At 37.8% G+C, this 23775-nt stretch overlaps 1 protein-coding gene and 1 long non-coding RNA gene across 4 annotated transcripts in view; one reads left to right on the forward strand and one right to left on the reverse strand.

Annotated features, from left to right (window-relative positions):
* Positions 1–23775, forward strand: part of col10a1a (collagen, type X, alpha 1a) — a 27350-nt gene continuing 3575 nt past the window's right edge. The window contains exons 1-3 of one of the 3 annotated variants that reach the window (XR_013305255.1): positions 1–244; positions 403–596; positions 5203–6822. Coding sequence is in view for 2 of the 3 variants with exons in the window: in XM_077621290.1 (XP_077477416.1) it covers positions 22801–22930 (130 nt within the window). In the remaining variant the exon portion in view is untranslated. Of the gene's footprint in view, positions 245–402; positions 597–5202; positions 6823–22447; positions 22583–22784; positions 22931–23775 lie in introns of those variants that run through there. The other 2 variants (XM_077621290.1, XM_077621289.1) reach the window with 2 other exon arrangements.
* The window catches only part of LOC144090015 (uncharacterized), a 16698-nt gene continuing 13087 nt past the window's right edge, over positions 20165–23775 (reverse strand). The window contains exon 3 of the long non-coding RNA XR_013305259.1: positions 20165–20238. This is a non-coding gene — a long non-coding RNA (uncharacterized LOC144090015). The remainder of the gene's footprint in view (positions 20239–23775) is intronic.

Raw genomic sequence — 23775 nt, forward strand, 5'->3', positions numbered from 1 at the left:
ACAAAGGCACCCACTCACAGGCCCTTTTATCAATGGATGTAACGAGAGAAAAGGACATGTGTTATTCATGACTGCCGTTTAAGCCTCTTTGGCTTTTATGCACTCACATGCAAAGTGGCACAGTGCATTGTCTCGCTTATTTAAAAGGCAATTCTGTGCACGGTCAGTAGCTGCATGGCTAACCTTTGAACTGCTCCACTTTATGACGCCAAGGACATTTATTGAATCAACTGAGGACAAAATTGTAAGTTTTGGTCAAAATTCACTTCTTGTCGTTGGCTAAAGAGCAACTTGTACAAAAGAATTTTTTATTTGAAACAACTTGTATCTTGTAGACATAATCTATTTTAGATGAAGTGTTTCTTTGTTTTGCTTTTTCCTTATTGGTTCATCGCCAAATAGGACACATCTCGATATTATTGGTTTGTGAGTGTGTCACACAGCCTTTGGAGCAGCTTGAGCGTCAGGTGTGCAAGCCTCGCTAACACTTTCCAATTGGCCGGTGAAAGCAGCAGATGGCAAGATGCATCACGTCGAGATTGATCGGCAAACTAACACGGCCACGCGATTCTGGTGCCATTCTGTGGATTTTTCAGGTAAATATACTCTAAGACTGTGGGTTGTATGTGGTTCATTTGAGAAACCTTGCTTTCATTGGGGACTAGGGGGGTGATTTCAACTTTGTTCATGGAAATGGGACTTACATTTTGTTATTTACAACGTCGCCCCTTTAAACAAGAACTGAGCCATGGAGGTAGTAATAATAGAGAAGATCCACACCGAAAAAAAGTACAACTGGAGAAGCCTTTAGGATTAAAAAAATGAGCACCGGAGCCAATTTCAGTGAATTTCTATTAATTTTCAAAGATTTTTTTAAGTAGGTCAACGTTTATAAGACACGACACTTGAATTTATAAGTCAAATTGATGAATTTCTATATCAATATAAATATATATGTTTGCTCTGTCACATGGAATCGTGTGTAGTCATTCGTTTGACTCCAGACACGGGTGACATGAGTGGGCATCTTGTCTTTCTGGCCTCCCTGGGAGACCACCTGTCTCCTGACAGTAGCCAGGGTTACAAGGAGGGGCATGGTGAGAGTGGAAAAGGAGGTGGATGGCGCCCTCTTGTGGTTTTACCTCAAACTGGGACTCTGGTGTATCTACTTCTAACACTCCCACAACAGATCTTTGTCAGAATACTGCATAAATCTGACTTGTACTTGAGTACTGGTGTCTCCTACGTTTTGGAGAGTCAAGCCACGTATTGTGACACGGAATCAAACTCATTTAATTAACATATTGGCAGATATAATTTGGGAGAACGCCTGTATGATGAAAGTTTCCCCTAAAATGTAAAACAAAAATAATTTGTGGATTACCAACCACCATGTTAATTTGCATAATGCTTACATTGTCTTTGATGGATATCCATACTCTTATTGAGACATCTTTTTTTCAAATTTAATATCATTCAATATCATTTAAGATGCAATAATGTGCTTGAACTCCAAAATGTCATTTGTTCCAAAGGTACGCAATAATATTGTTTGATTTTAGATCCTCTTTCATGAGCAACCTTATTCAAAAAATGACCACAATACACTACTGAGTCATGCCGCTAAAACGGTTAGAAAAAATATATATGTATGACACTAAAGACATTACAATTAAACCTGTAAAGTAGTCAGTTTACCACTACAGTAAATTCAACACTGAGTGCTTATTGTGAGAGAATTACTCTAACACACTTGCAATGCTCGACCCAAAAAACAGGCATCATAGTTATCTTGGGCTATGAAAGGAATAGACAAATATATCCTAGTGTCCTCTAACTTAATGATATGTCTTTTACCTAAATTTGAAGAAAAGAAGAAAAAAAAACATCTCTGACTTCATCTGCTGTTGCACAAAACGTGCAATCTTATAAAATTAGCCAACAGCCTGTTTACATTACTCCCTCTTCAAACCCGTAATTGTCATGTCTTTTTTAGGCCATAAATGCACATTAATGCACGCTACGCGGAATCCCTCCTCTTAATATACTACTGTACACTCCAGAGTGATGCATGTGTGCCGGGAATGGTCACATGATGTTGAAAATTGCCTTTGGTCTTCAGATTGACCAACAATGGTTGTCTAATTGATGACTGCGCAGTCTAAAAAATCCTTTACGTTGCACTCAGTGGCTGGGAAACCGAAATGTGCCACATTTAAAACAAATAAAAATAAACTCTTACCTCAGAAACTTTCACTTCAGGGTTTATGTCCTTAAATTTTGTTGGAGTGTGGTCTTGCAGGGATACCTCTCACGACCCTTGAAGAAACAGCTAAAAAAATAAAAATAAAACAACATTATCTTATTGGGAGGTTTTCAAAATATGATATTCTCAGAAATCGGTTGTCCATGCAAAAAAACACAATTATAACAGAAAAACGTATTGTCAAGTTTTAAAACAAGTGTATGGTTTTAGTGGAATGGTTTACATGACATTAGAGATGCACCAATCCTGAAATTGATGAATCTTCCAAAACTATACAATTACGATCCTAAAGAAAACTCACTCAAGGGTTGAATTATTTTGGACATTCAATGTTCACTTAAAAAAAAGTTCCCATAATAAGGTTTTAGGTGTACAGTTTTTGATGCGGAAAAATAAATGGATTTCCCATTTAGAAACATTTAGTAACATGACAAAATGTGAAGAAAAGCCCTGCTAGATTACTAGCAGCATTTTGCTGTATTTTCTCACGTGCCCACTCAGACCTGTGGGTGCGGGGTGTTGTCTAGATGGTCACTTTAGTCAGGAGCACACACACACACACATCACACACTTTGGGCACGCTTTGGTGTCCGCTTATAAATATCCTGTCGTGTGCTTTTCTAAATTTAATCAAATGTCTGGACTGTGGTGTACAACTGTTGACATGATGTATTTGTATATTTAAAATAAAAAAAAACATGTCTATGATGTAAATAGTTTTTAAAAAATGGTTTTTTTTTTCATCTTTGAAGCCTATGTACATACAGTATGCAACCGTTACCATGTTGGCACCATAATTTGTTTACAAAGAAAGGATGAGGCTAGTTTCCACGTTTTTCATGACGGAAAAAAATCATGTGTTTGACACATTGGCAAATCACTATTTCTATCCCATTTAGAAATAGTATATCCATTAAGAATAATTCCATGGCAACCAATATGTTAATTACAGTGGCGGTCCGTGCATTTCCTAGTGACGCCTTCAGCAAAAACTATTTTATGGGTATAAAACCTCTACTGCAGCTACAACTGTGACACATAAAAATAATCAATAATAACCTCATACAATTGAAATATTATTTAGGAATATAGCCATATTTTACTCACCAAAAATCCCTTTTAACTGTACACAATATCCATCCCCCTTTCTTCCGTCTTTTCTATCGCCATCGAAGCTAATGCTGAAAGTCGAGCCTGTCCTGTCATATTTCTGGCATAGTCCGTCTTGAAAATGGTTTTAAATCAACAAAACAATATATTTGCTTGTGCAGCTCGCTCCAGATACAGTTTGTTAGCTCTGGCTAGTCCACTCTATCACTAGCCAATCATAGTTGGTGAAAGCGATGACGTATCCTTACGCCTGCGAGAAGGCAATGACGTATCCCTACGCCTGCGAGAAGGCATTGTGGTGTTGCCAACTCGAAATCTGATTAGTTAAAGCAACAGTCTTATCGACGCTTGTTTAATGCAGTAGAGCCCGCAGAACTGATTCTGAAGGCCTTGAGGCAGATTTCTGACCCTGGCAACAAATAATGGCTGAAATGTGATTGGTTAAATGCTTCAATATGAAAACACATCTAGAAGCAGTGCAACCAGAGGGAAAGGAAGCTAACAGACAATTTGGAATTATTTAATAAGTATTGATGGACAAAATATAATGTATGATTCAGATATTTCTTAGGCCAGCAGAGAAGGCCTTGAAGGGCCTGACGGCACACCACTGGTTAATTACTATTCAACGGTGATGACAAGATAAAACCTCAACATGAGACTTTAAAGGTCTTTTAGGCGACCTCGACTAAGATTTGACCTTTGGAACAAAACCGCACATTGGGGCAATCATGTGATATGCATACACAGGTAGCCACAAATTACCCTGCCATGTCCCCAGTGACGCATTTTTCAGTGGGCCAGCGGTTGCCCAAAGACAAGGAGGATGTCAATTAGCAATAATGGTAAGGTATCTCAAAGCCATCGGATGGGCCGTAATGACAATTTCTATAGATACAGCGCAGACAGTATGGCGGGAGACGGGAGGCCTGTGAGAGAGAGGATGATCAAAACGTCTTTTTTTAACTCATGTTTTTTTGATGCCGGCTTTCACTTACTGTACCGCCCGGTGGGGTTTTGGTACATTTTGTCGGGCAGTCGGCGCCAGAAGGCCGAAACCACGAGACACCCACTCTGCTACCCGTGAGCACACATGCACGCGTGTATACTTGTGGTCTACATACAGTACGTGGAGTAGCGGTCGTCTTCAAACATGTATCCACTATGCATTAAATCATATTTGAGGGGTAGCACAAGGGTAAAAATACATGTATGGTTTGCACGACATGCTGAAATAGCGAAATGCACGCAAGCGGTGAGCAGACTAAAGTGCTGACGTCGACGTACATACAGTGGCAAACACGTGGAAGCTTGAAAACACAGGGAGGGAAGCGCAGTACCCGAAGAAATCCAACGCAAGCCCAGGGAGAACATGCAAACTCCACACAGTGAGGACCAATCTGGGATCAAACCCAGTGCCATTGTAAAATGTAAAATGCGTACCGTGGATATGAAGTTTTGGAAACATTTGAATTGTGCCTAAAGCAACCAAGCATATTTCTTTTGCCATCAACATTTTTCTTGGTAAAGAAATGTGATTTTTTTTTTTTTAAATGACCCGCAAGCAAGAACACTAGTTTGCCTGGTATGTCAAAAACAAACAAACCAACAGCTATCATTGCTGTATTGTTGCAAACCCTATAATGAGACTAAGCCTGAGTGCCATTTACTGCGGTTTATAAAAGTAAATAATTATGAATCAAATGGAAGTTGAGTCGTAAATCAAAAAGGAGGCCCTCTGGTAATTCTAAGGGATGCTTGGTAATATGCAGGTGATGAAAATAAGATCTATAAAAATGTCTGCTTGTTGTGTCCCGTGTGAATAGGAGCCGTAATGAAAGGTTTAACAACGTCGTCTTGTATTCTCGCCGCCTTCTATCGGTGACGCTGCGTCTCGTGCGACTTGATTACAGAGTGTGGAGAGCGCCATGGGAAAGAAGAAGAACGCTAAAACACGCCGGGCATAAATAGATGTTTTAACACCAGCCTATGGGAGTTTAAATTAAAAGAAAAAAAAGGGCATCAAAACGGCCTTTCTGCTGAATGTCATATTTGACTTGAAAACCTAGAGAGAACATATGGGAAAGGCTCAGTGGCAACCACCAAGTTGGACCACTTCCAGTGTCTTTTAAGGCATGGCTTCTTCAAACTTCCATGTGGGTCTACTTGTGAAAGACATGCCTTTCCAATTTCACGTTACTAAAGGCTAATCTGGAGACGGACAGGGTCAATATTTGAAGCACCCCTTAACCCACTGGTGTCAAAGTGGCGGCCCGTGGGCCAAGTTTTGGCCCGTCACCTCATTTTCTGCGGCCCGAGAAAGTAAATGATGAGTGCCCACTTTCTGTTTTATGATCAAATTCAAATAAAGATAGATTTATAGGGAATATTTTTTGTGTTTCCCCTTTTTAAATCAATAATTGCACAATTGTACTCATTTGAATGTCCAAAAATGATTTATCGATCAGCACGCTAGAAAAAGTTGTCAATTTATTAATCGATTATTTATGTATTTATTTTTAAAAGGGGAGATACGGTAAACATTCACTTTTTGATTTAGTTTTTAGATTTTTTTAATTAAATGAAAGGACAATAAATAGTAAATACTTTCTTTTGATTTGTTAAAAAGGTTAACCTATTGATATTAAAGCAAAATACAGTATGTAATCTTTGAAGAGTTTTAGGACCGAGACATTGGATTATAACATTACATGAATATGGAGAATGATTTCATGTATGTGTATATTTAAGGAAAGTCCTTAAAAATCTTTCATCATAAAACCTCGATCGCCCGCCTGCCCAGTCAAAATTTGCCTTTGCACAATTTCCTCTGTGCAGTAAAACCAAAATGCCCCAAAATGGAGGCCTAATAAAAGCTTCCGCTGTTGGAGTCAAGGAAATACAGATTACTCACAGCTATTTCAGGCAATCAGAAGAGCACATTTTTTCGGGGGTGTAATCATTTGTTTGAGCATAGAATTACCATTCTATTTTGAATACAGCATCAAGGCTTCCATCAAAAAGTTCCACAGTAAGAATAGACGATTGTGCGCTGCTCTGCACTTTGTGGCTGCACTCGAGCCACACTTGAGTCTTATTTCAGGAACGAATGCACAGACTAAAGGACGTGTGAAAAAAGAAAGAAAGAAAAAAACCCTCTTTTCTTCATATTACTCCATCTGCCACTATTTGTTGTTTTGTATTTTAATGCTCATATTTGGTAGCCATGCACGATAATAAATCACAAAACCGCTTGTGGGTACTGTAAAATATCACTCCATACTAAAAACTGCCCCCTCAAAAACACAACCCCTGAACTTTGGATCACTATTTCTTGTAAATGCTTAATTTATTACCAAATTAAGCACAAAATACCATGACTACAGAAAACAAAGTGTGTAAAAATGTTGAAAAAAAACAACATTAAACACAAACTAAAACTTTAGTTTTGCTATAAGCTAAATCCAAATATTCCGATTTTATGTCCTATGTATGCAGAAAATATACATTTTAATGTCATTTGTCATTATACAAAGCAAGGGAAAACATTCATATAAATAAATAAAAACCTTGACATGATGTTATTGTTTTTTTTGCTCCTTGGTTCTCCCTATATTCTGGACAAGTATATTCGTAAGGCTTGGTGACGATCAATTTGGGATTCATTTCAGTTTAAATTTGTAAAGATGTCATCTTCCAATTGAACATAAATGAGAATACAGTAATCCCTCAAATATCGTGGCTATTATAGGCCAGACATGTCCGCGATAATCGAAAAAAACGCACAGTAGGATCACCCCTACTATTACTACCATACTATAATACTAAACCAGATTTTATGAGACTACGGGGGTGACTTTTACCAAAACCTTCTTGTGATTAAATAAACTGTTATAAATTTGCTTTCATCTGATAGGTAAAATTACCAGCAATTCCCATGTAATTCCTTCATTTTAACTACTATTTCAAAAATAGCCCAGTCCCACACAGGCCAACAGTAAAATCAACACTAATGCTCAAAACTACTGGCGCCATCATTCCAGAACTCTAAAAGCAGGTCATTAGGCATCACCATAGCAACAACACAGAAGCTGTTCTACTAATTACAAACTAGTACATCATCAAATGAGTTCAAATCTGCATTGAAGCAACATGCCGAGTCTAATTTGACTGGGACAAGTCTGAATAACTAGGCCACCCAAAAAAGTGGTTAAAATAGGCTAGGCTGTTGCTAGTAATACGAAGTTTTTGCACTTTTTGACCTTTAATTATAAAAAAAGGGTGTTGCGCAGGCACTGACTGGGCTATAATTGGCTTGACTTCATTTGAGCAAAGCAAAAAAAAAAAGAGATGTGATGTGGCATACTCAATTAATCAACACTCTTCAAGAGAATGAATGTCACATCGGCTGCTGGAGAAACAGAAATCTTTTCACAATTATTCCAAATGTCATGGAAGATGGAGCTACTGAACATGATTGGACCACAGCTCATAGACAGCCCCCCAATATGTCTGTGAGCGTGCCCTTTTTTGTCATTCTGATCCTATCTGACCAAACTGTAAGGTTAATTCATATCATGACAATCAAGGAGGAAATCTTTATTTTGGGTTAGACATTTTGTTAGCATAGATAGCTGGGATAGGCTCTGGCACCCTCGGCGACCTTAGTTAGGATACTTAGCACGGATGATTTGCATTAACACGGTTATTAACGTGTTTAACAGACATCACTAATGAAGTGAATGGAAAATATTCAAAATATGTAATATTTTTCTCTGACTTGCAACTTTTCGATTACACTTTAAAGTAAATATTACCCTTCTGGTAAAATAGAATTTTTTTTCCTTATAAAATTACATTACAGTAGGATTTGAACCTTTTTTTCTAAATGTAATACTTTTTCTTTGCCTCTAGAATGTAATTTTTTTTTGGTACGGCGGTGATCATTTTGTAATATGATAATTCTTACAGCGATATTTCAAATGCTGTTTTAGCAAAATTAGAAATGATTTAAAAAAATCCTTATAATATGAAAGTACACTACTTTTTAGGCACTTTTAGGCATCTTTTTAAGTTTGAAACTTGCCCCCTTTGAGGTACCTGGGTTGGCAGCTGTCATGGCAACGGTAACCATGGAGTCATTCTGGTCAGACCAGAAGAGAATGACGAAGAATAAGCTGCCCATTGCAAATTAAACATCTCCATCCAAATTATAGCACCACCTGCCTCCTTTTTTTTTTCTTTTTTTCTCTTTTAATCACGCTTAAAGGACCTTGTAAAAAGAGGTGGACTCAGCCACCCATTGCTTTGTGGAAGTGTGAAGCCTCAAATTTGGGCATTTCAGGGGCATATGCCAGCCATCCCGCTTATTTGGAACCTGCTTTCAATTACATAGAGGCACGACACACCATACCCCCTAATCTTTTTAATAAAATAAACGTCTGTTTGTTAAATATAGATTTGCACCAATACTGTTTAAAAAAAACAAAAAAACGTCAACTTTTCCCATTGGACTTTGCAGTCACCATGCTTGTTAATCTAAATCTCGTCCAGGGTTGTTTTTCTATTCACACCCTGACGGAGGCTACTAACATTTGAACTCATTGACTGCCATTAACGGCTATAGACATCCAATCCATTCCAACTGGGAGGCCGACAAAGAATGGGAACTAACAGCCCACCCAGCCAAATTGGAATGGATGTCCGTTGGCAATGCGTGAATAAGGAAAATATCAAACTTTTCTCCAAGGTTAGTTTATCACACCCTTCTGCCACCTTTTTCCGATAAAAAAATAACAATAATAATACCAATAATAATGATGAATTTGTTTTTATGTCTGTACAAAAAGTAGTTACCACCTATAGTAGCTATTTGCCAATTTTCTGTTATAAGGACCTTCATTTTGTGTGCTCATTTAGACTCATTTCTCAACAAAGATGATTATTCCTTGAAAATGTCCTCCTGTTTCTGTCATCAAACCACAGACAAATTGCTTGCTCTCACAGCAAAGTGAAAAAAGAATAATGTACAAAAATTAATCCATTATTAAATAACTAATGAGTTGTTAAAATGATCAACAGTTTTGGTTTAAATGGTTTAAATTCAGGGATATTGTTTGACATGAAATCAACCAAATCCTCAGATATCTTCAGCTCTCTATGAAAGTAGGTTGACAGACTTTGTTTTAGAATAACACAAACATCTGCTTTTTAGATTTCAAAACCAAAATACATTATTTCTGCTTTCATACTTAAGTTAGGGAGCAACTGATTTACAATACAGACCAAAAATTTGGACGACCTCATTCAATGTGTTTTCTTGAATTTCATTATTATGTATACATTGTATATTTACCCTGAAAGCATCAAAGTTAAGAACGAACACGTGGAATAATATAAAGGTGAAATAGTAATTGAAAACATGTTTTTTTGAATCTAATTTCTTTTAAAAAAAAAGAGGGGTCATGCTCATCTGCTCTCCGATCTGAACTGCTGTTAAACTTGCGGTTTCTGAGGCTGGTGACTCGCTTCAAAAAAAAAAAAAAAAGATTTATGGCATGTTTATGCATTCTCTTCGCTCTTAATTTAAAATGATGTCTTGCAATTGAATAAAGGGCGGACCTGAAACAATTTCCCTATTATTACTAATGACAATTAAAATGTCAGTGTCAAGCTAACGACAATAAAGTCCCCTGACGTCACGGAAAAGACGGCGGTGGACTTTGTGTTTAAAGTGACGCTCCAGAGTCTGACTCAATCTGTCTGGGGGCATTGACCGCACAGCAAACTTGTATTAGTCTCTTTCTTGACCACGCCACCTCAGACTTCCACATTTGGAGAGCCCGTTTGGAAATCCACAAATAAAAGCGGTATGGTCGAAAATCCTTTTGCCCTAATATTCATCAGGTTACAAAAACTACAAGTCGTAGGCTCTCTGATGTTAATATCCAAGGGAAGCTTAATCCTTTTTGAAGGAAAGACATTTGTATTGCTGTCAAATTTGACCCAAACAGGAGGTCAGCGGCCCGCCCTCCCGTGGAGGGCTTTATAAATTGCCCAAACCGCTGCATTACTGTTATTATTGTTTCTTACATGTGGAGCTGGCCTTGCTTGTACAGGTCCAACGTCATGGTCAATGCAAGCAAATTACAGAGCACAATGACTTTGTGACGTTTGGCCCGCCATGAGAAACACGCGGTAAACTCTTTTGAGTTTGTCTTACGGGATTTCTTTTTTGTTTTTTTGGGTGACACGACGGCAAGACCACCAACAACTGTTTATTATTATAACTGACCACTGAGAGTGATGTGAACATGCAGATATAGTTAATAGGTCCACCTCATGTTTAGCTACTTTTAAGCAAAGGGCTCAGCGTTTTCTCATCACGCAGTTTGTTCAAAATACACAAAAGGAATTTGTATTTGGCAACCTATATCCAATGTTGGAAATATTATAGGACAGTGAATAGCACTTAATTTGAAATATGGCATCATTTGGTTGAAAATGAACCATTTTTTTTAATCCAGCATTTCTAATTCAGAATAAAATACTATTGTATTTAATCATTTAAAGTTTTTTTTTATTTTTTTAAAGACTTTATCCAATGTTAGAAATATTATAGGACAGTGAATAGCACTTAATTTGAAATATCGCATCATATGGTTGAAAATGAACCATTTTTTTAATCCAGAATTTCTAATTCTGAATAAAATACATTTGTATTTAATCATTTAAAGTTTTTTTTAAGACTATATTCAATGTTAGAAATATTATAGGACAGTGAATAGCACTTAATTTGAAATATCGCATCATATGGTTGAAAATGAACCATTTTTTTAATCCAGCATTTCTAATTCCGAATAAAATACAATTGTATTTCATCATTTAAAGTTTTTTTTTTTTTTTTTAAAGATACTAGCTGTTGTTTAGAGACACAAGCATTTGATTTTGGCTATGAACTGAAATCACCTCATCCTAAGTAGCACTTTGCCACATAATAAACAATTCTTCAAAAAAGAGTCCTCAGGCTGTTTATTGCCACTCCCAGTTGAAATTTAGTGTCAAAATAAATATAAAACATAGATAATTACGTGCCGTTTATTCCTAACCGCAGCTTTGCCTTCCTAAAGTGCATCTTGCCAGAAAAAGTTTAAAAACTATTTATCTTAAACTCTCATTTGACATCGCAAAAACATGGGTTTTATATTGAACAGTTAACAACGCACCACTTCTTTTGTTATTGAAAGTTAGCATAAAGATAAAATAGACAAAAATGTTGCTTATATGCACATATCAGAAAAAAAGGGAAAATACCATAAAGTTTAACAACTCAGTAATAAAAGAGAAAACGAATACGTCAACTCCGAAAAGTCCAGGGGGGTTCGATTCATAGGCGCCCCCTACTGCTTGCCTTTAAAACCCTAAACTGGACCTCAGTGAAATGGATTGGACATCTATCATCATCAGCGGTAATTAATTCAAAAGAATAATTTATTAGTTGCCCGTTGGTTTGGCCCAAAGTCGTCTTTAAGTGTTCTCCGCCCTGACCGAGGTTTCATTTTTCCAAACGTCGGTCGCTGTCAACCATATTTCTAAAATGACAGTTATAATTTACACTTGGCCGAGTTTGTCCGCGCTTTGCCAAAAAGCTGATTTTAGCCCTTGAGTTATTTTTCTCCACGTTGGTCAAAACAAACTGGTCTCCCGAGATGAAAACATCGGTGGAGACATGCCGTGTCATGGCGGCAAAAAGTACTGAGAGTACCCTGCGTGTTTTTTTGCATCCAAACTGCTACTTTCTGCTGTAAATATGAAATCTGGTTGAGTGGAAAGCTCCCAAAAACCAAAGCAGAAGGAACCTTCCTCCCTTTCCTGTGACTTCATGCCAGTTCTTGGATGAGCTACAAAAATGTTGGAAAATAAAAGAAGAGTTTCTTTTACCCATTTTTACAAGTACAATTTAGTTAGGCCATTTTGGAGGAGGCTAAACGAGAAGAAGAAAAAAAACGGAACTGAGAGAAAGCACGGGATGTTTCGGCTTCATTCGGGAGCCTCCGTTTGCTTTCTGTTGACATGGCGCCAAACCGCAAAAGTCAATAAATAGCTTTGCGCACCTCTGTATTGCGGCGCTTCATTCATGATTCACCTTGTATTTGAGGACTGTATTTGAGTTCAAATTGAAAAAGGCCAAAATAACTAAATGCCTTGTTTGATTTGAGCCTTTGGGCTTGTTTGTGTTGCTTTCCGACTAATCTTGTTATGCCTAAACCCATTTCTACCATGACAAGGGCCGCCGTCGCAAAGTGACTGGGGGTGTAAAAACACTCATTTCACAGTGATATGATACCCAATCGATTCTTTGGAATATAATACGATAATTGTCAATGTTAAAAAAAGTCTACCACAATTTCATTGAAAGTGCCTTGGTCGGATAACACAATATACAATATGGTGGACACATTTAACCGTGACCGGACGTTTGGTCGCCGGACGTTTGGTCGCCGGACGTTTGGTCGCCGGACGTTTGGTCGCCGGACGTTTGGTCGCCGGACGTTTGGTCACCGGACGTTTGGTCGCCGGACGTTTGGTCGCCCGGGTGAATATAATTTTGAGAGCTAGTTTCAACAGTAGATATTTAGATATTAAACTCTGTCTCTCATGAATATAATTTTGAGAGCTGGTTTCAACAGTAAACTCTCTGTCATGTTGTCAAACGTCCGGGCGACCAAACGTCCCGGCGACCAAACGTCCGGCGACCAAACGTCCGGCGACCAAACGTCCGAGTACCGTGACTGGGGGTGTAAAAACCTAATTTCACAGTGATTTGATACCAAATCGATTCTTTGGGATATGATACGATAATTGCCAATGTTAAAAAGTCTGCCACAATTTCATTGAATTGGATTCAAGTGCCTTGGTCGATTAATTACAATATCATGGACACATTTAACACAACGTCGCAGCTAAAACGAAAAACAATAATGCAAGATAATCTTGATATTTTTGATATTTTCTTGCTGAAACATACCAGACATTTGAATTTTTTTTCCATTTTTTTTTTAAACAAGGCAGCATTGACTAACCATTTGCCGGCCTTCCCAATTAGTTTATAGTTCGCTCATTCATCCATTATCCTCACGAGGATCGTATAGAATAGAGTAGATTGATTTCCAAAATGGTGTATTGTGAGATCATCATTGTATGTTTCAACCATCTTCCCCACAAAGGCAATTCATAGGAGCTGTTGACTGTCCCTTTAAATTTGTAATTGAAGGCAGCAATATGTTACATAACGGAGCACATTGGGAATGGCTTTGCTATTTTGAGCTGCATTCTCACTGAACTATAGAATACTGCTAACAATCAGCTTCCTCTGCAAGCCACATGTCCTCAATTCACTATTGTCGAGGGAACGCATTGTACGTCTAAAAGACTGGAGGCAAGGGTGATGTACATTTTGCGGTGAGTGATGGGTAGCCAAGGTTTATTTAGAGGTAGAAACCTTTGGCAAATTTAGAACGCGAAGACAACGTCGCTCTCCGCAAAACTGTGCAGTGAAGCGTTAACGATGTACCTTGAGAGGTGACGGGAGTCGCCATAAATCCCAATTTCACAATGCACCAACGTAAATAGAAAGTATTGTTGCAAAAATCCACTTAAATTGTTGTCAACACAGGTTTTGAGGACAATGTAGGCACATTATTTTGGGAGAAAAAAGCTGTAAATAACATTTTTTGGGTCCACTTGAAGTCTAACAACGTCAAAATGTAATTACTACTCCATCAAATATAAACTGTGCATAAATAGATCATATCAAGATGAGTGAAAACTTGGTTATTTTAAGGCCCACTTTGAAACCATCATTTGAATTGGAAATGCTGAACTGGGTTTTAAAAAGGTACTTTGAAGCCCTAAATGGGGTTTTTATATCATTGCCTGCCATTGGCAGCATGTCAAATTCAAATGGATATATCGCTATTGTTGCATTTAGTTTCTCAGGACAACAATTTTATCCATGAAATTCATATTTCTGCATTTTCTGCATGGATTACTCGATTTGCTGACATCCTTAAAGTTCATGAATGCCCAAAAAAATCCAGCAAGCAGAAGACTGCACTTTATTGGCACTTTTGGGTCATTGCCGAAAAAAAAAGCTTGATGCTGCCTGACAGTCAAACCATGAAATTTGATGTTGCCGATTAGTCATTATCCCAAAATACAAGACGCCAACACGACCCACACTTAGGCACCAAAATCCAATTGAAGTGGTTTTTGTTTGACTTTGAAAGAATGCCACAAGGAGCAATCACCTACTGGCATTTTTATAAGGGACTTTCTAACATTTAGTCAACTATGTGATTAAATGATGTTTTTTATTTGAGACAAAGACTTTTGAAAGATAAGACGTGGATAATTAAAGGTGTACATTTTTGCAAGGCTGCCACACCCTGTTTAGAATATGAAATAGTAGAGTCCTGCAAATACATTTCTCAAGTACTGTCATAACTACCGTAATACCCATAAAACAGGGGAAGTACTATTTATTTTTTAACCTGTTGAGTTCGATGTTATTGTTGTCTCAAAGCAAAATTGGCGTTCGGATTTCAAGAGTCAGTCAGATTGTTCTAGTATTGTTTTTTTTTCCTCCACAGCTTACTTATTTGTTAAGCTGTTACTAATTGCACAATATTTTAATTATAGTAGTCATGTCCTATGTAAAAAAATTAAAAAAATTAAAAAAACACAACTGAGTTTTAGACAAATGGCAACTGTGCCTGCTTTTCATCCTACGTTATTGTATGTTGATATCTGAATATTGTTTTATATAAATATAAAACAAGCACAAATGCCGAGTACAGTATTTTTGAAGCAGAAAAAAGGGATCCAAAAGTTTAAAAAACGTAACTTGATTGAGAACGTTTTGGATTCTACACACAAATAACTGTAAGATATAAATTTATGTCCCTCAATGTCAATAATTTTAAAATAATTCAACTATGGTATTGTCTCCATTAAATGTAAGCAATGCTTTTAAACAAGGAATCATGAAAATAATGAACAAATGTACCTATGTATTTTAAAAACGCAGAGTTCTTGAGGATGAAATAAATACTTCATATGGAACCACGTGTAAACAATTCGACCTCACGGTGCAAGATTATGCAAGCACGACTCTAACTTAAGAATATTGGCAGGATGCAGCCTTCAAAAGCTTCGTGGAAGCGAATGTCAGCGGTAAATCTGGCGGAGGTGTTCAAGTGAAGCAAGATAAGCCGCAGCATCAGCATCCCATCATTTCCATCAAATCCCTTCTGGAAGCCATCAAGGAAAAGACCACTCCCATTTCTTTTGCCTTTCTCGTAGACACACGCAGACTTCTTTTTAAGTATAATATGAGCAAAAGTGGCGGTATTTTTAGTTAAACGAGTCTCTGGCTGCTGCAAATCTGATATTTTCTGGCCTAAGCAGCTGAGTCAGACGGTTGCCGAAATAAACTTGGCGCAAGCGGCGGCGTGGCAGCAAAACTTATCATCACGGCGGCGATAAGCTCGACCGGCGAGCGACGTCTGCCGTCATGCGGCTCTATTTTCATCCCGTTTGGACTTTGGGATTTGGATGTGGAGTGATGAAAAATGTTGAATTAAAAGCTGGGAGTTTCCAAAGTGACTTTCTCATCGCCAGCGTGCTTCTCCGTGAATCTGTTAGTTTGCAATTTACGATAGTGAGTCAATCATTTAGGAAAAACCACAAGTCAAATGACTCATTAGATTGCTTGTAGAGTGAGCAAAGGCCAATAGAGGGGCGGTTCTGTTTGGTTAGTAACGCCAAATAATATATGCAAAATTGGCACTCAAAAAAACAAAAATGCCAGATAGTATATGTATTAAAACATTAAAACAGGCTATTTCTGAGGTCAGGGAATTTTTTTTCTTTATAGCAGTGTTAACAACTTTTTGATTTACTCCTACAACTATCCTGTTCACTCCTCTGCATTACACCAAAAAAAAGGTCGACCTATTGTGATTTCTGCTTTGTCCTCACTTTGTTCTCATACCTGTCAACCTCTGCCGATAACTGCCCTTATAAATGATTATGATTCCCCTTACAAACCCCCCCAAAAACCTTACAAACACCGTACGACTCGTACGAGTCGTACGGTGTTTGTAAGGTTTTTTGGGGGTTTGTAAGGGGAATCATAATCATTTATAAGGGCAGTTATCGGCAGAGGTTGACAGGTATGTGTTCTCAATTGAATACAGTTTAGAAAAAGTGAACCGGACAAAAGGCTTTTTTCTCAAATTTTAACGTGCAATTTAAAAATTAACTGCATCAATTAATCTTAAATCTGAGTTTAAACAGTATTTTCCTGATATAGATATATTCTACTCAGTACCCATTGACTTCTATGAAACTTTCCATCAAACGATCAGGCTCAAAAACAAAACTATCTGGTTCGCTTTGATTCATTGAACAAAAAAACGTCATTTTACAGGATACCTTCACACTCAATATACCAAATATCATCGAGGGAACTTCTTTGTTATTTTGGAAGTCACGAGAGGGTTCACAAATGATCGCTACCAAATTTAAATGAATTGGACATCTATCAATTTTTTTTTTAGAAAATGTCATAGATTATTTAGTCATTCATTTTCTCTTCCGGTTATCTTCACAAGGGTCACTCGGGCGCTAGAATCTATCCCAGCCAATGGTGGGCACCCTGAAGTGGTAGCCAGTAACTGGTAAACCTGAAGAAAACCCAGATAGGCACGGCGAGAAGTGGGAAATTCCACACAGGAAGGTCAAAACTCCCCAGGGATTCAACCTTTGATTTTAGAACTATGAGGCTAACCCCTTGTCCACATTGCCTAATATCGAATCTTTCTACAATATAGAAACCATAGCACCATCCACAAACTATTTTGGCCTTTTTCAATCCTTTCTTGAAGAGGGCCTGCACAGAATGAAAAAGTCAAAGCGCTCCTCCAGAGATTGACCTCCCACATATCACCACCTCGGCCATTTTTAAGGCCTTTTGAACACTTCCGGCCCCATTCGGGTCCACGCTTGTGTCCGGGAGCCTGTAATTTTGCCAGGGCCCCTGTCAAGTGTGCCATTCATAAAGTGTAAAGTAGCTTTTAGCGGTCCACAGAGTTTATTGAAACATTAAATTTGTGACAGAGCGTGTATCTTTAGCCGTAGCTGGGCTCACGTGATTAGGTTTGGTCGAGCCTCTTACATCAACCGACAATTATGCGTGCCTCCTGGGTGTGGGTTGCGCCTCGGTCAGCCCGGCGACACGAAACCAGAAACATCCATTCCTGTGCACTGGAGCGCTCCAAAACAGGACCCAAAGGCGAGAGAGCCTTTCCTTCGAGGAGCCTGTTATCTTTCCATGGAGCTTAAAATCGCCACACATACGTTGCAACCTCCCAAGTTGCTGACTGACTTGATACTTCTATTTGTAAAGTCGTTTTACTCCACTCAAAATTGATTTTGAAGAATTTTCCAATTCAAATGGAAGACCATCAGTAACAGCCGACGAGTTAACAGTACTGGTAAACCGATACCAATACTAGTATCGGTACAGATACGGTATTAGAATGATGTCATCGATATCGGGAAAGAAGTAGCGAGGTGATTTCGTGCAGTATCCATTTTTTTAGGTAAACTTTCTCAATGCTGATCTTTTTAGCAAGATGCCCTTCCAAAGATGGACGTCCAATCACATGGCATCCAATCATCTTTCTGCTGTGAATTTCTGATGGGTAATGCTATTGTAAGTGGGGGCAGAAATGTTATCAATGCCTGTATTATTTTAGACAATCAAATGAGTATCCCTGTTTTCCCACTTGATGTCAATAATACCCATTGTCACTGTGACATCACAAAATGGCTGTGTAATTTTTTCTCAACTTAAACATTATTTTCTCCATCATAAGAGGTCTAGAAAATTCACTATTTGTATAATTAAATACCAAAAGATTTTTTTTAAACTGTTTTTTGCGTAATCCATTAAAAAATCATATTATCATCTGTTACTTTTTATGCCATTTGACATTTTAGCATGTGTGGTGGCTATAAAACTTGTAATGATTCTCTGCAAGCTCCTCCAATTGAAATGGATTGGACGTCCATCAGTGTCATTGGTAGCCAATGAGTTAACATTGATGCTATATTGCAAAGATTCTAAATTTTATATCAATGTGCAATATCTCATGCAATAACAATATGCAATATCTTAGCTCGTGCAATATTTTAGAATTTACCTTGCCAGGATGTGACTTTTTATATTTTTATATTACTCATTTATGTTTTTTTTACTGGGAAAACACACTTTGTGAAGTAGCACCACCAATTTCGTTATACGCAGCTGTGTATGATGACAATAAAGGCTTTTGATTTTTTTTTAATTCAAAAGTTTCTACTAAAATCTTTCTAAAGTATGATCTCATGTGGCACTGTAGGATGGACGTGTTTCCTGAATGGTTTTGGTCACATCACATGTAAGTGGACACTGTATGGAGATGGCCTTACAAGCCTTTATCTGTCCTTGGAACCTGGTCTCTTGTGCTTCTTCACAATGAAGCCTACAGACCACATGAAAAGAGCTATGTTCTGCTAATGACCTGTGCTGAGTGAGCTCGGCCATGTACACTCTCAACACTCTTCCCCTTTTTTTTTTCTTGTTTGCTCGGAAAAATAAATGCGGACGACGGGTAAAAAACAAGTTGGACATTTAATTCTAGTCATTCAAAATTGAGCTGGGTTCCACATCTTAGCATAAAAGCCCCTTTGGAGACTGGCGCATGCAAATGCGGATTGTTGTTGTTTTTTCAGCTTTAAAAAACAGTTTAAAAGGCCTAAAAACGGACAACTTCCATTGCCGTGTTTGAACGCATAAATAAACACGCAGGAGGGGTTATTTCTTTTTTTTAAAACATTTTCAAATCCTCGCTCCACCCTTTGCTGCTCTGTCATTTCAACTATTTTAAACAGTACATATTAAAAAATGGTGGCTCAGGGGGCGGGGGTGATTGTGTTTAATGTTTTTTTGAGGCAAACAGAAATACAGCTTTCTGCTTGAATTTTTTTTTTTTTCTCTCAGAACTAAAAAAAAAACTGATGAGTAGCAATTAAGTAACACAGCACATTTTTGCGTGTTTCTTTATAAATACCTACCCATCCATGTCCAATTTGGGGGTCCGACCAGGAATTTATTGTTACGTTAGTCGGTTTTAGTAGTTAATTTCGATCTAGATTTGGCCGATGCCACGTGACCTACTGTACGTCAGCAAGGTAGCATTTTGTCAAAATTGCGGATAATGCGCCCTCATTTACGTAAACAAAACTGCCGGCGAATCTTTAATTAAGCCGCCGAAGAAAGATGGCTGTCATGTAAACGCACGCCATGTCGAGAGTCATGAGAACAAGTGGGGAAGTCGGGCAGGGGCGGAGGGGCATGCACTCTAAATAGATTAGCCATCTCGCGGAAAAGTCTACACGCATCATTTATGGTCACTTGTGTGTTTTAGAACATGTGATTATTTGGGTGTGGACATTTCCTATGCGGCGGTGCTCCAAAATGGAGAAATTACAGCTGGACTGTGTCAAAGCACAGCGAGGACTGAGGAAGATAATACGGCGGCAAGAAACACAACACTGCAAAGCGCCAGAAATGAGGCTGTAATTGAAGGCGTTTCCCCCCACCAACTCACACTGGCTTTTTTGCCCTCGCAGCGGCAATATCAACCCTCAAAATAGACAAAAATCATACTTTGACTCACCTTTTAGTTGAACTGTTGAACAGCAACCAACATGGAGTCAACAAGGTGAAGAAAACCGCCCTGTGGTTCCTTTACCTGTCAGAAAAATATAGTAGTTATATGAAAAGTACAATACATACCTAATAGTGGTCTTAGAAAAGGTTTACTTGAAGGTGTTTCTGTTTAAAAGTGGCTGATTTTGCAGAGTCAACCAAATTGTTGAAATTGTTTGTCCATTTTGGGCCTGTAAAAAACCTTTGGTTTAGACTAGGGGTGGGAAAATTATTCCACAAAGGGGTTTTCATTCCAACCCATAAAGAGGACACCTTTTCACCAACAGGTGCAATGAGTGGATTGCAGTCAGGTGCTTTTTGTTTTCTGCAGAAATCTCATTGGTTAAAGTGTCTTTGCAGGATTGGTTGCAACAAAAACAGTGGCCATCGAGGACCTGTTTGCCCACCCCTGGTTTAGACCTTTGTTTTGATTAAGAGCAATAAACTGGTTCTTTTTTAGCGGAGTGGAGTTTTTCAGGATTCCCTGTGCAATTTTGCACTGCATTTGTGCCTTATTTGAAGGTGTCCCTCCATTAAACTGGCATATTTTCAGTGGTTGCTGCAAAAGAAAGCCTAATATTTCAAAGGGACTCGGTGTTCAAATGTCTTATTTCACACAAATCAATACATAAAAGTGGTGCATTTTGAGGGATGTTTGTGTAAGAAAGGCTTTTTTTCTGGGTTCACAATGTGTGAAAGTGGCTTATTTTGGGAATCTTTGTATAAAACATGTACAATTTAAAGTTTTTTTGTATCAAAGTGGCAGGGTCTACCCTGTCAATGTATCATATTTTGTAACATGGATGTGTAAAAGTGGGTTATTTGAGCAGATACTTCAGTAAAAGTGGCTGATTTAGTTAAGGAATCTATACACAAATTATATTTGGAGGGCCCTTGTGAAAGTGAATTATTTCAATAGGGTCTCTTGAGTAATACATGACTTATTTTCCTATTTTGATTTGATCTGGACTCTCATTTTATGACAGAAAACCCATTGCTGCTTTTGCTGCTCTCTAGTGGAAAACGTGGCTACAACGCCAAAGAGTGCAATAATTATATTTGACAAGCTCTTTCCCAGGATTTCAACAAATGCACCTTTAATATGAATAAATCTGCAGGCACGTGACAGTTAAAATTGTTCATTATTACCATATAATAAGAATATTTTTGTCCTACAGGCTCCAATGAGTCCAGACAGTCAGAGAGTTTCTCGATATAAATGTTGCAGACCCCGTGTATATATAGTAAATGTTGGCTTTGTGGATAAACAAACGGGCCGCTACTAATTTGGAGCTGTCTTTTATTTTCTAAGAGATTCGTGGCTAGTATTTTCGGACATTGGCGTATTTATACAGCGGGAGTCCGGTAAACATGAACTCTAAGGGAAAAAAAATCATTAAAGCAAGTGTACAAACAAAAAGAAAGATCATTAAATATTTGTGAGGAAAGTCATTAAAACGTGAGAAAATATAAATAAATCAAATAGCGTGTGAAGAATCAAAATGGGATTTAGAAATTTAGAATCATAAGCTTAAATGCCAAAAAGTGTTATGACGATTTAGCAATGCAATTTCTAGGAAATAAAACAAAATTAAATGTGGCAGAGCCTTATGAGGATGAGAGTTATGGATATCAAATGTATGGCTTAGCTAAATAATTGATCAATTATAACAATTGTTAAAAAAACAACTAATCAAACTCGAACATCATTTTTCAAGAGATGAATTTATGATTATACTGAAACTTATTGTCACTATTTATCAACCTTTTAGCTAAGCAACTACCAGAAAGTGAAATGTAAATAAAATTATACTACAAGGGAGCAAAAAAGCCAAGAAAATAAAAACAAAATACATGAAATAAATATTTAAAGTATCAAAGAAGGAACCAGTATAAACAGCGAAAAAAATATTAAACAAGATAAAGCTGGCTCAATGAAAAGGTGATCAAATTGCTGATTTTTTTTTTTTTTAAAAGCATATAAAACTTAAAAACCTGCCGTAAACAATGTGGCTCTTTGTGCATTGTCATCTTGTTCAAAAGAAGAATTTCTTAGAAACAAAAAGTGATAATCATCAGTGCTTGTTTTTTTTCAAAATGAGGAGGCACCCTGATGCGACAGGCCCGTTTTGGGCAGACCTGCCAGCTAATTACAGCTCTACTTTCTTGAAGAGGGAGGTACTTGCATAGTGGGGGCTTTTTTTTCTTACTTTTTTTTTGTATGTTGTAATGATGCTTATGGGCCAATATGGTATAAATACTCGCAAGTTTACCGGGGAAAGCAGCATATCCTCAGTTGTGCTCCAAGCCAAAGGATATACAGAAGCGCCAGCAGCTCACTGGTGCTGAGGAGATTCTTTTCGGTTTTACCCCAAAATTTGGTCTCGGTAAGTGTTTACTTTTGTTTTATGGATGCATTCGCTTTAGCGAGCCTGTTTCTTGGATCTATGTTAGTGTTGCATTGTTGGGGAAATGCTCAACTTGGGACATCATACGGGGTCAACTTTGTTTTTTTCCAGCTGCAATACAACTGATGTGCATGTTTTTTGTTGGGATTTTGTTTTCATAAACTAATTTGATCACTTGCAGGTTTTGACCATAGAAAATGGACATCCGCGTTGCATGCATCGTCCTCCTCATGGGGGCCGTGGTCGCAGGCCACGGCAAGGCTTACGTGGTCAAGAAGGTGGTGAAGGCCGCCCCCCAGTACGAGCCTTATCACGTCAAGAGCCAAGGTAAGAAAAATGGCAGAACACGGCTAACCCACATCTCACTTTGCCCTAGATATAAAACTTACATTTGTAGCTTTGATTTGTGTTTATCTTTATGGAGATGATGGCAATGGTTAGAATCGTTTTTCTCAATGCAGGGTGGCAGTTAAGAGAAAGCCTATTGAGAAAAAATTTGCAGCTCATCATTATGATTACTTTAGAAGGGATAACTATCACTAAATTAGGGAAAAGACGATATGATAGTTATATTAATTTACATCTCTGAAAGACATATTAGGGAAGGCTCATTCAGGAAAATAGTGATGAATTTTAATCTATGTATTTTCATAAAAATATCAAAAGATTTATACAGCATTGTTATAATAGTGATTTTTACCATTGGGGTCCATATTTAGTGTAAATATTTACCTAAATCGTTTTTGTAATTTTGTAAATGTAAATCCTCCTAGCAAGATATACATATTAGTTAGGATACATATTTTAGGCCAGGAACGCTTTTGACAGGTCATTTGAAAAACTAATTCACTGCCATTGATGGCAATGGCTGTCCAATCTATTTTAACTGTAAGCTATTAGCACCAGCCATCTCTAGTCAAAATGGATTGGACATCCATATTCGAAACATGAACACTTACTTCCCAGCCCTCCCAGTTCAAATGATAAGAAGAAAAGTTACAATGAACGAGGCATATAAAACTCCTATTCAAGAAAAACATCACCCTGTAACTGCAAATCCTCACTGGCCTTAATACAGATTAATTATAATACTTATTTGAACAGCAATGAGCCATAATCAGAAAATCGTAATCCAGGTCATTTACATTTTTTTGCACCTGCTGTACACAACT

Source organism: Stigmatopora argus, chromosome 15 (assembly GCF_051989625.1).
Source record: "Stigmatopora argus isolate UIUO_Sarg chromosome 15, RoL_Sarg_1.0, whole genome shotgun sequence".
Taxonomy (NCBI): domain Eukaryota; kingdom Metazoa; phylum Chordata; class Actinopteri; order Syngnathiformes; family Syngnathidae; genus Stigmatopora; species Stigmatopora argus.